The 13,321-nt window shown below is 45.0% G+C and overlaps 1 protein-coding gene across 1 annotated transcript in view; it reads right to left on the minus strand.

Moving 5' to 3' along the window:
• scube2 (signal peptide, CUB domain, EGF-like 2) overlaps positions 1-13,132 on the minus strand; it is a 36,532-nt gene extending 23,400 nt beyond the window's left edge. Inside the window, exons 1-10 of the mRNA XM_063188821.1 lie at positions 12,929-13,132; positions 12,433-12,555; positions 12,078-12,203; positions 11,425-11,559; positions 8,489-8,614; positions 8,174-8,290; positions 5,682-5,771; positions 4,365-4,481; positions 2,834-2,956; positions 796-912 (exon numbers count right to left, since the gene is read on the minus strand). Of these exons, the coding sequence (XP_063044891.1) occupies positions 796-912; positions 2,834-2,956; positions 4,365-4,481; positions 5,682-5,771; positions 8,174-8,290; positions 8,489-8,614; positions 11,425-11,559; positions 12,078-12,203; positions 12,433-12,555; positions 12,929-13,016 (1,162 nt within the window). The 5' untranslated portion in view covers positions 13,017-13,132. The remainder of the gene's footprint in view (positions 1-795; positions 913-2,833; positions 2,957-4,364; positions 4,482-5,681; positions 5,772-8,173; positions 8,291-8,488; positions 8,615-11,424; positions 11,560-12,077; positions 12,204-12,432; positions 12,556-12,928) is intronic.
• Between the last annotated feature and the right edge of the window lie 189 nt (positions 13,133-13,321).

A 13,321-nucleotide genomic window follows, 5' to 3' on the forward strand; every position in this document is an offset into this window, starting at 1 on the left:
TGGAGAGAGAAAGGGAGAAACGAGTGAGAAAGAGAGAGAGAGATGGAGAGAAATATGGATAAAAACATGGAGAGAGAGAGAGTGGAAAGGAGGAGACAGCGAGGGATGAAGAGAAAGATAAACAGATATAGAGAAAAGAGACAGGAAATGACAAACAGGGATAAAGAGAGAGAGAAATACACAGAGAGAGAGAGAGAGAGAGAGAGAGAGAGAGAGAGAGAGAGGACGAGAGAATGACACAGAGAGGGTCTCCAATCAATCACACAATTCCTTTGAACTTCACATTCAGCCCCAGCTCAGCACTTCTGGGGCACACATCCGTCTTCTCACCCCATTCTTTTGTTGGGCACGAGGTAAACGCACAATGATTTAATCTCATTACAAGGACGACATCTATTGCCCTGCGTGTGTATAATATGGGCTCTGTTTGGTGTGTTTACACAGGTTTTCCCCTCTCTCTCGTGTCGCTTTCATGTGCTCCGGCGGCAAGACACAAAACACACATTGGGGAGATGTCAGATCACAATCGTGTCTTTCAGCACACTCACATTTCAAGCCCACTTTGTTCCGACCAAGAGGAGAGAAAAAAAACATGTCATAGACCCCATGGGCCTATATTACAAGCTGATTCAGGAAAAGTTACGTTTCTGTTAAGAGGTAAATCAAGAGCCTGGAGTCCTCATTGTCTTAAAAAAACCTCTTGTATTAGATGATGTACCTCTTAACTTAACCTTAACTTATCCTGCACCAGCTTTGCCGTATAGGCCCCATTTGTGCTGTTGAGCTGGCTCTTACCTCCACAATGGGCCAGGCCGTAGAGAGTGTAGCCTTTGTTGCAGATGCACTGGAAGCTGCCGGGGGAGTTGACACACGTGTGGCCACAGGTCCTCTCAAAGAAACACTCGTCGATATCTGTGACCAAAACAATAGAGATCTTTTTGATCTTTTTACACATATTCATAAATAGACAGGAAAAAAAATAATCAGTTGTGTGGTATTGTAGTGAATGGTGGGCTTAGTGTAGTGGGTTTGGTGGAGGTGCACAATCCTGTGAGAGCTTCTATCAGGAAAAGAAAACCCTTTTCTTTTTCATCCATCTATACACACTTACTAACAGACAACATATGACCACCTGGGCAATATTGGGGCAAAGAACTAATCAGGTAATGGGAATGGAAAAGGAGTGACCAGGACAACCTTGTTGTTCTAAAAAAGGCTTTTTATAGGCTCCCAATACTGTCCATCTGGGTAGCATTGGGATCACGGAGGGTTGATGGGAAAGGGGGAGGGGGAAGGGGGATGAGAAGTTAATTTGGAGGGTGGTGGGGTTAGTCTGGCATTTGTTGGAGGTGGGTGTGTGGAGGGGTAGGTAGGGAACCCGTCAGGGGAGACAAAGGGGCCAATTGTCACAGGCCCAGGGAGAGAGAGGGCCCAGCATTGGGTCTTCGTTACATTGTATGGGTTGAGTGGCTGGGGGAACCTTTCAGATGACTATGTCCAGGGCCCAGCCAAGGCTGTCAGCGGCCCTGGGTGTAGGTGTAGGTGCACATTCCTGCGCATGTCTGTATCAGGAGAGGGGATCTGTGTGCTCTTGGGGGAAGCCTTGTCTGTGGAGCCGAGGGTTTAGTAATACTGGGCCCTGGGCTGGGCTGGGCCGGTCAGCGTTAAGGATCTGCAGAGGAATCCAGCATGTCAATACTGGCACCATTTGTGGCATCCCGCCCTTCGCTTATTTGCCCATACACACCACACAAACACACACACACACACACGCTCACGCTCACACACACACACACACACACACACACACACACACACACACACACACACACACACACACACACACACACACACACACACACACACACACACCATGCTCTCTCTCTCTCTTTCTCTCTCTCTCTCTCTCTCTCTCTCTCTCTCTCTCTCTCTCTCACGGGCCTGCTTTGTGTTTTTCTGGATAGTGTGTGTGTGTGTGTGTGTGTGTGTGTGTGTGTGTGTGTGTGTGTGTGTGTGTGTGTGTGTGTGTGTGTGTGTGTGTGTGTGTGTGTGTGTGTGTGTGTGTGTGTATGCAAAGCTGGGGGTGAGTAGAGTAGAGTAACCCTATTTATCTCTGTGGGGGAATTAAGAAATTAAGGCTGGATGGATGTGTTGGCAATGTACAGGTATAAGTATTGAACTGGGGATACAGCCTATTTTGGCAGCATGCATTAGGATTTGAAGCCCTTGTAGTGGCATAGTTGCGGAGGGAGCCGGTTGGGTGGGCAGGGATAGGGTATTAAGATGGTGGTGGGTGGGGTTAGTGGCATAAGACATATTACGTAAACAGGGGGCAAAAGCTACCTTGGTATGAACGTTCATCTGCCTGTTTGTAGTAGGGTAGGTGGGGGTGAGCGGGTGCGCGGGTGCGCAGAGTGATAGTGGGGTGTTGGCATAAGACATATTAAGCTATGTGTATACCAAGCACGACCTACGCTATCAGAGCGACAGAAGTCAGTTTCTTTATGGAGGGTATGCGAATAAAGCTACCAACGCTAATTCGGCAGGAGCCAAGCGACCTGAGCAACCAGAGCGAATTTCAAAGATTAAAGTCAAACTAATATTATGGTTATGAGCTATGACGCGGTTCAACAAAATCAAATGGAATGGAAATGGAACCAAAAGCGAATCCATGGCGACACGCAGCATAAGACCTACCTTAGCATGAGCATTTATCAGTCAGAAGCTGGAATCCCTTGCAGTAGCATAGTTACAGCGATGGGGTTGGGAATGGGAATGGTGGTGGGGTGAGGGTGTTGGCATCAGATGTATGAAACTGGGGTGTGAAACTTACCTTGGCATGAACGTTCGTCCGTCAGGAGCTTGAAGCCCTTGTGGCAGCTGCACTCGAAGCTGCCGATGGTGTTTCTGCAGAAGTGGTCACATCCACCATTGTGGAGGTCACACTCATTAATGTCTAGAATGAAAAACGTTAAAAACAAACAAAAATAGAATAAATGTTTTCATGAAATTTAGCATTTGATTAAAAAAACGGTAGACTACCCTATTTTGAGAAGCTACGATATTTCAGGTAGTATATTCCAAAAGAAAACCAGAACACTCAGCACTATATCAGAAACGTATAACCTTACCACAGTAACCATATTATGTGTTGTTGGTGGTCAATATAAACCCAATCATAACAATATTATAACATAACTTTTTTTGGAGGCCAATATTCACTATGTAAAATAAATACAGGTAAATGCCAAATACAAACAACAATTCAAACAACAAGGTCTCTTCATGCTAATTTTCCACCACTTCAATTCAATCTCCTTCGATCATATTGGGAATATGAACATATTGAACATTTTGGACATCACAGTAGTAAACATACACTCACCGGCCACTTTGGGCACACTTATTTTTCAGCTGTTCATTGACGCACATTTCTAATCAGCCAATCACACGGTGACAACTCACTGCATTTAGGCATGTAGGCATGGCCAAGGTGATCTGATGCAGTTCAAACCGAGCATCAGAACGGGAAATAAAGGTAATTGAAGTGACTTGGTATGGTTGTTGTTGCCAGATAGGCTTGGCTTCAGTATTTCAGAAACTGCTGCTCTACTGGGGTATTCACACGCAACCGTCAACCATCTGGTCCAAATAAGAAAATATATACAGTGCGTGGGCGAAAATGCCTTGTTGATGGCAGAGGTGAGAGGAGAATGGCAAGACTGGTTTGAGCTGAGACAAAGGCAACAGTAGCATAAGAGCATCTCTGAACACACAGCACGTCAAACCTTGAGGCAGATGGGCTACAGCAGCAGAAAACCCCACCAGGTGCCACTCCTGTCAGCTAAGAACAGGGAAATGAGGTTATAATTTGCACAGAATTCTCACCAGAATTGGACAATAGAAGATTGAAAAATGTTGCCGGGTCTGATGAGTCTTGATTTCTGGGTGGTAGGGTCAGAATTTGCCATTTACAACATAAAAACATGGGTCCACCCTGCCTTGTATCAATGGTTCAGGCTGGCAGTGTAGTTGCGTAGGGTCATTGTCTTGGCTCAATGCGGGCTGCATAGTGTCGATTGAACTTTGTTGGAATGCCACAGCCTAGTATCTGAGCATTGTTGCAGAGAGATGAGACATTTCTGCAGGCAAAAGGGGGTCCAATGCAGCACTAGGAGGTGTACCTAATAAAGTGGCCTGTGAGTGTAAATGTTATGGATAAATAGCTATGCCTTAGCCAAACAGCAGCCAGGACCTATCTAAGGGGCTATTATCTCTTCCCTCCATAGAGGGAGTCCCAGGCAGACACTGTGTAGGTGCATGCAGGGTCGGGCAGCTGGATGAGTGAGTTGGGGAGCCCTCACCTTTGCACGTCTTCCCGTCGGGCTGCAGGGTAAAGCCCACGGGGCAGCTGCAGCGAACCCCGGTGGACGTGTCCTTGCAGGTGCAGTCGCAGCCCCCGTTGTTCACCGCACACGTCTCTGGACACACCAGACAAGACATCAGTTTCCCGTTACGCACATACTGTACAGTACAAGACACACCCTCATACACAAACATGCAAGTGCGCACACATATAGTCCCAAACGTCCCTCATTGCTCGCGCACACCGTCCAGCACACAAGTGCTAGCTGGAGAATGTGTGGGTATGTAGGGCAGGGCCGTGGGTCTGAGATGCATCCCATCCAATACCTGTCAGTCTGTCAATGTCTACACTACCTGTTGGGCTATAAACAGGCCTCTGTTTGCATTCCACCCTAAACATGGGATTCGTGATCGCTTGGCCCCTTGCCCCGACATTGGGCAGACAGCACCGTGTGAAATGTGCCACGCTATTTCTATATCCATGGCATATTTCAACCGGCCAGAAATCTTAATGCCGGAGGCTAGCCAAGTCGAGTAAGCAAGGAGGTGCCCAGCCATTTCACAGTTTGCTCAAAAAATGCAGAGGTATGTATGCCCTGCTTTTTGGCAGACTGCGGCCCACCCTCCCCTGTGTGTATGGCTGCACACACTTTCGTCCAGACATACTAACACACACACACGCACACACGCACGCACGCACACACGCACGCACGCACACACGCACACACACAGACACACACACACACACGTACATACACACCACAGCGTGGGAAGTTCCTGCTGCCCCAAAACACAGTATGCATCATTCTGCTGAGGGGGACATGTTATTGCAAGGGAGTAGAGAGTAGTAGATGGGAGTGCTGTGTGGTGTGGTGTGGTGTAGTGTGTAGTGTAGCGCAGTGCAGTTCAATACAGCAATGGGTAACACTTTAGAATAGGATTCACATATTAACCTACATGTCTGTATAAGGGACTTATGAGAGATGTATTTACAAGGTTCTTTTTAACAATTAAACCCATTATAAAGGCCTTTCTGTCTGTGAACAAGAAATTTGTGGTGGATACAACAAATGATTGATTTAGCTAAATACATTATTATACTGACAGTTTAGCATATCAGTGGCTAGCTAACATGTGAACCTTGAAAGAAAGTGTTGTGTTGTGTGATGATGGCATATGCACTTACTGTTCTGTATATTTCCTGTGCACTTTGTATCTGAACGTGTTGTATGCTACTATTTGATTATGTCCCCGATTGCAAGTTGATTTGGATAAAAGCCTCTGCCAAATGCACTGTAATGATGTAATGGAGTTACCCATGAGCAGACGTCTCTTCACCCGCTTGTCCACCTCGGCCAGAGATGTTGCGTTGTGATCGGACGGGTCCATGGAAGCTTCATCCCTTTCTGCAACCGGGAAGCACAATAATGTAACCAAAAATAACGCATATGTAATGGTATAACAGTGCATATGTAGCCTCTCACTGTAGCTGGGGTCGTTGGCGACCCTATTTACTTGCTGAAAATGCTTAACTACATCATAACAACATTGCTATGACATTACAGAGAGCCATAGTGCTGCACTAAGGGGTTAATGGAATTACGGTGCATAATATGTAACGACAAAGTCATGCATGTATAATGACATAACACTGCATACATAAGGACATAATGCTGCATAATATCACACAGTGTGTTAAGTATCACTTTTTTGCCCCCAGCCATGGCTCAAACTGCTAAGGCACTGTATTGTTATGCAGGGGACCCAGGTTCGAATCCAGTCTGAGGTCATTTCCTGATCTTTGTCTCATACTTGCTTCCTGTCTCCTCTTACATTTTCTGATCAATACAAAGGCCCAAAAAAACCCAAAACCCTAAGGAAATATAATTTTTCTAGTGATGCACTGAAAAAAAAAAAAGTGAAAAGCCCATTGGGAAACTCCAACTCCCATTGTCATTGTGACACAGCACTCCACAGCACACAAGTGAACACTACACACTGCACACAACGAAATTGCATTTATGCCTCACCCGTGCAAGGGGGCAGCCCTCAGCGGCGCCCCATGGGGAGCAGTGCGGTGGGACGGTACCATGCTCAGGGTACCTCAGTCATGGAGGAGGATGGGGGAGAGCACTGGTTGATTACTCCCCCCACCAACCTGGCGGGTCGGGAGTCGAACCGGCAACCTCTGGGATGCAAGTCTGACGCCCTAACCGCTCACCCATGACTGCTCTAAAGAGATACATTATATAAAATGGCTAGAAACACTTTTACTTGTGCATCCGAACGAAATGAAAGTGAGGAAACAGAAGCATCCTTAATTCCGTCATATATTGAATGGACTGTGCTGCCATTTTCTGCATTGTTTGACCTGTAATTCCAACATTCTTTCTGACATTCTTGATCTCCCATCTCATGTGATCATCACTGGTGTTTACCGCGTGTGCTCAACAATCCTGCTGATTTCAAGTGTCTGGAGCTCATATCACAACACGGCAACAGAGATCCAAGATGGCAGCGATAGCAACAGCAGCAGCAGTTAGACCGCACTGGTGCGCGCGCCAGGCCGCTATGACCCCTTTCTCAGTGAAGCCACTGTAATGTTTACACCCTGCCTGTACAACTCTTGCTATGTGTATGTGCAAGATAAGGCCCAGAAGTGATGACCACAACTGTTAAGATGTAGTGGTAGACAATGTTGTGATAAATGCAGACCTCACATACACAGACAAACAAACTCACACATTGTACAGTACTGTACAGTAGAATGTGTGCATGCACTGCATATACACATATGCATGCATAGATGCGCGCACGCACACACACACACACACACACACACACACACACACACACACACACACACACACACACACACACACACACACACACACACACACACACACACACACACACACACACACACACACACACACACACAGAGAGAAACACAAAGGCGTAGCCACCAGGCTCCAGCTGTTGTGCTTCTCTATCTGATATGTGATGGCTATCGTGACCTTGGCTCCAAACAGCTTGGAAATGAGCTAGAAGCGCCTTTTGCCTCACTAAAGATGGAGTGGAGCCACACCGAAAATATCACAAGGAACACGTCATGACAGAACGTCTTTACTGTCATGTGAGATGTCGTAACTTTCCTCTTAATGCAAATTACTCTATATGGACAAACAAAGTCTAAATAACAAATAGACTTGATGGGCCCCGTCTTGGAACTCCTGTAGTCGAATTCCTTGCATGGTATGAAATTTGCTTATTCTCCTTGTAAAATGAGTAACGTGCACTTAGGCAATGAACCTGATTCAGATTTTTGTTGCTCAACAATAGCCTGGTTATCGTGACTCCAAATCTTTTTGTTTTAGTTTGATCTGGCAAAGCTGACACAATTTCACAAAAAGTTCTCAAAGGGCAGGTTCAACCTGCGTCTATCAAATACCTCTGTATGCTACTGGTCGAAGTCACAGTGTCAATGACTGACTAGTCTTTCCTCTGAGCCTATTGTTCTACTGGTGCTCCCAGCGGATCCAATGACAGAACTAGTGCATCATCGCCTTAAACTGGCCTCAATCGAGCAATTAGAAATACTTAAAATTCATTGTCATTCCCATTTTGTTGTACGATTTGAAGTTGAAGAGATAGATAGCTTAGCCAGAGTGACTGACTGACTCCAGGAGGTGGTGTAGTGCCGCATTCGTCAACAAAACTCAGTCTTCAACAAACGATTATCATGTCATGCCAATTACTGGATGGATTGGAGGTTGGACACTAGACAGGTGTGGTGTGGGGGTCTTACCTATGCAGGACCTCCCGTCGGAGTGCAGTGTGTACCTGGAGTGACACCTGCATATGGGGCCCTGCTCCGTGTCCTCACAGGTGTGCTGGCAACCCCCGTTGCCGTGGTTACAAGTCACTACGAAGCATAGACACACACACAAAAAATTCTGCATCATTTCAACAGCTCATAAAGAAGTAAGGGCTCTGTTTATTCTTCTGGCCTGTCTTGATTGTTTGCATCGTTCTTTCATTATGTCTGTGATTTAAAAAACAAAAGATTGTCTGTGTTGCTGTGTTTGTTGGCAGTGAATGAGAATGGAAAGCTCATACGCACAGATGCACCCTCTCTGGTTTTTGGCCAGCTCAAAGCCCGGACGACACTCGCACGCTACCCCACCCTTGGGCGTCTCCTTGCAGATGTGGGCACAGCCATGTTCCTTGTTCATACAGCTCAGTCCCTCTGGGCACACAAGACAAGATGGCAACAGGATGGCAAAAAAATAAAGAGGTCAGTTGGAAGAGTAGGTAGAGCGCTGCTAGTATCCTCAAAAACAACTGGTGCACTTGGAGGGTGCAATGTTTAACAAAAAGGGAGGAGAAAATCCTTCATCCACGCACTTCAGTTGATTTAAAAAGTCCAAAACAATCTTTATTTAGTGGGCTTAAACATTAAAAAACAGCAACGCGTATCGACCATACAGCCTTCATCAGGGTGCGTGTGTGTGAAATAAAGAGGTCAGTTGGAAGCTACTTGTTGGCTGTGGTCTTGCTTTTAGAGCAGTGGTTCTCAACCTTTTTTAAATAAATGCCCTCCGGACCTCATCATAAGCCTCCCAACTACCCCCCCACCTGACCTCATCATAAGCCTGCCAACACCCACCTTGGTATAAAAAAATAAAATGTACTAATACCCCTGAATGGCAATAAGCACTGCCCCCTCAAAACTGTAACATTTTCAACGCCCCCTAGGGCTCCCTAACGCCCCCTGGGGGGCTGTACTGCCCCCGTTGAGAAACACTATTTTAGAGCCTGACGTGTCTTCAAGCTTCCTCAAGGTCCAACAAGAAAGTCCAACTGTTTACAAGTAAACTTACAACTAAACTCTTTGGTTTAACATGACCTGGATGAATGAATGATAATCTACTTCACAGAGATGTAGGGTAAATAGGGTAATAAGGTGGGTCAGTAGTGCTCTTTTTAGTGGTGTGCACAGTTCTGGCGATGGATGTTTCATTTGTTGAAATATTCCATTTTTCAAGTGGAATTGGACAATTTCACTAACATCTGTTGCTGCTGACACACTTACTTTGTGGATAAATGTCTTTAGCAGTTTATGTTAAAAAAATGTTGTAATCCTATTGTCATTATTGTTTATAGCCTGCTCTGATAATGGAATCGTGCCACACTGTTATTCCCAATCCAAACACTTTTAAGTATATTTGGATAATAATGCTGGTGCACTCCTTACTAAACAGGCACACAAATCACCTGAATCACAGAATTTGTTGTATCCCTTGGAAAACAGAGCTGAACGTATGGAGATGTTTATTTTAAATGAATCAGCCTTGCGACTGTGTATACAAAGACAACTGTAGCCCATAAACCAAGCAGAAAGACGAAAGCACAACACTGGTGAATCATTTCTAAACAAAACATGAAATAAATATTTGAGCTGAAATATATTTGAGCTGACAACATCTGACTTTCTCAGCATTGGCCATGCTAACATAGGTCTCTCTTGCATTGAAATGCTCTTGATTAAAAATGGTGTCAGGGTCAGGCTTTCCACAAGGCTTTGGAGGCGAATCTAAACAATGTCTCCACTGCGCCGGAAGTTTGATGTGTTTGAATGATGTGAAAGTGCAGCGAAGCCATCAAACGCCCAGCCCCTAATACTCTCTCTCTCTCTCTCTCTCTCTCTCTCTCTCTCTCTCTCTCTCTCTCTCTCTCTCTCTCTCTCTCTCTCTCTCTCTGTGTCTCTCTCTCTCTCTCTCTCTCTCAGTCAGGCAGGCTTTATTTCAGGCAGAGGCTGTCGGCCAACAGCATCAGACCCGAAAAAAGATACATGAAAAGAAAAAAAAAGAAACATGCAGAAGATGACGCCATGCTTCAAGATCCCTTGAAGTAATTGTAGCAAAAAAAAAGAACACGGTTGAAGACATATTATTAATCCTCCCCTTTTCAGAAGTTGCCAGACTCTATGTATCCAACCCCTCTTGGAAAAAAAAGCAACAAGAGATGCTTTATCAACATAAAGCACTCCCAATTTCCCACTCCCAAGTTTCTTTTATCTTAACAAAATAAAGAAATCTTCACTGCTTTTTATTCCTTTCGTTCAAATAAATCTGAGGACACCTGTAGCCTAACTGCAATTCATCCCTCAGCACCATTTCAGTTTAAATCAGCGGCCGACCTTCCCCCAAAGACCTTTTCTAGATCACTGTAAGGAGTCGCACTGCTTAGGTCCCCCCATTCGTAGTGGAGATGAAGCTGGCGCGAGAGAGAGCCAAAGTGGATGGATGCGCTGATAGGATTTAGCCAGTTTGCCCAGGGAAACCCAATGGGGTGGAAAACCCTTGCAAACTCCACTTCAATTTACTGAGCCCCCCAAACAACAATACTCGCGGCTGAGAAGCTACAGACACATAAAAAGGTGCTTTATTCTCATCTATGACTTGGCCCAACAAAAGCCCCAAGTGTTGCAGTTATTAACTTGTTTTGTTCCCGGGGGACACGGGGCTCCCTTTCCCACAGCATGGGCCCTATAGAGCTCAGCTGCTTTGGATAATACCGCAAAAAAGGGAGCCCAACTTAAAAGCTGTCATCCCCTTTTGTGCTGTCAATCACCGGCCTTATATGTGAGCTTTTACATACGCTTCATTTTTCCTCAAGGGTAGCACCCCTGACACTGCTGCTTAATACCTACACCAACCAACTGGCCAAAGCCAAAACCTCAATATTAAGGATGCACAGTTGCACACACATGCATGCTTATACAGATGCACAAAAGTAGACAATTTGCCATCTCGATAGTGCAGTGAATGGAAACAGAACTGGGGATTCTCTCTCTCACACACACACACACACACACACACACACACACACACACACACACACACACACACACACACACACACACACACACACACACACACACACACACACACACAGACACACACACAGAGACACAGACACACACACACACACACACACACACACACACACACACACACTGCTGTGCAATCCACAAGACGAGAGAGACGGACTCACCCACAGAGCGGTGTATGCAGGTGTGCTGGTTGTCACTGAGGAAGAAACCCTCATGGCATCGACACTCATAGCTCCCCATGGTGTTGACACACGCGTGTTGACAGCCACCATTGTTGAAGCGACATTCGTCCACATCTAAACAGAAACAACTGGTCACATCTCATTAACCAGGATCATTCCTCCTCACATTGCATTGCCTGCCCATGACCAGTTATTACACTCTATAGTAGATAATATACTTGTAAATCTGTGGCATGAAAAAAACAGTTTTGGTCAACTATGTTTGGCATCTCTGTATGGTGGCATAAAGACTGCTTATGTCCCCCTCTAGTAAATTTGTATGTTTCTTTTAACGTATAGCATTGTTAACACCCCCATTCTGATTTTTTTTTTTTTTAAGTGCATCGCCTGCCTAAAGTTCATTGTGCATGAGTATCTTAAATTCCTTTAAAGGCTGAAGTCCCAAGTGTTTTATATGGGGCCTTTCATTCAGATTGTAGGAACTGAATAGAATAAAAGAAAGACATAAAAAGAAGTTCAGTGTAGTACAAGTCAACCAGCTGACCAACAGCAGCCAACAACTGTTGTGATAAAAAAAGTGAATGTACAGCCAACAACTGTTGTGATAAAAAAGTGAATCTCATTATCCTCACCTAGACAGTTATGTCCATCATGCGCTAAATTGAATCCATCATGGCAAGTGCATCGATAATTGCCAGGTATGTTGTGACATTCATGTACACAGCCACCATTGTGCTCAATATCGCATTCATCGATGTCTAGAAAAGAGTGTACAAGTTAAGGCTGATTAATGATCCTCACACCAACATTTTTCTGATGCTTAAACCATTGAAACATGCAGACACTTACTTGAATAAACTTTATGACAAATCGCATTATTTCAACACACCCAACATCCTGGTGCTACAGCAAAACAGTCAAATTCCCTTTAACAAACCGGTGTAGGCTTGAGTTAATCAACAACACTACCAACAAACAGTGTCTTACCTTCACAGTGTTTACCGTCCCCTTTAAATCCTGATTTACACGTACACTTATATGAGGCTTGAGTATTTTGGCAAATTGCGTCAATATGACAACCATCACTTCCATCCGCACACTGGTCCGCATCTGGGATTTCAAGCAAACAAACAAATGTGCAGAAAGGTTCAACAGAGCAACAGTGTAGTAGTTCAAATGAATGACTGTCTCTGTAAATGTGGAACTTACTAGCACCTAAACATCAGACAAATGCAAGACCGAGCGCGCAGGCTTTGTTCCACAAAACGTTTTTTATTCTCAGGCTAAATACTCTGACTTAGATACATATTGTATTTCAAACGTAACTTAGCAAAGTTGTACATTCTTTACATTTGAATTAAGAGCTTTGAGTATTGCCTGCATAACGTAAACAACAGCCAGCAATAAGTAAATAGCCTTTAGTTCGACGGACGTAAAAGTGGTAGCGCGTGCGTAAAAGTGTCCTCTTTTAAAACGAACCTACCACGATTGTGAGGAAGCGCAGCGCTTTGACGAGTATTTAACAAGAGCAAAAACAAACACAAGTCCCGTGCAATACAAATAGCTCCCATGGTGATATGATCCAAGTTTAAAAGTCTCTTCAAAAAGAACCGTTTACACTGAAGAGGTACACAAGTGCCCGACTCATTTTCATTCTGGCTTGTCAATCGCTTTGCGCTCACGAGGGGATTAAGGGAACAGGGTAAGAGAGGGTGTGTGTGTGTGTGTGTGTGTGTGAGAGAGAGAGAGAGAGAGATAGAGAGAGAGAGAGAGAGAGAGAGAGAGAGAGAGAGAGAGAGAGAGAGAGAGAGAGAGAGAGAGAGAGAGAGAGAGAGCAGAGAAGCGCGCGTGCATGTGTGTTCCATTGACAAGACAT

This window comes from Engraulis encrasicolus, chromosome 22, assembly GCF_034702125.1.
Source record: "Engraulis encrasicolus isolate BLACKSEA-1 chromosome 22, IST_EnEncr_1.0, whole genome shotgun sequence".
NCBI lineage: Eukaryota > Metazoa > Chordata > Actinopteri > Clupeiformes > Engraulidae > Engraulis > Engraulis encrasicolus.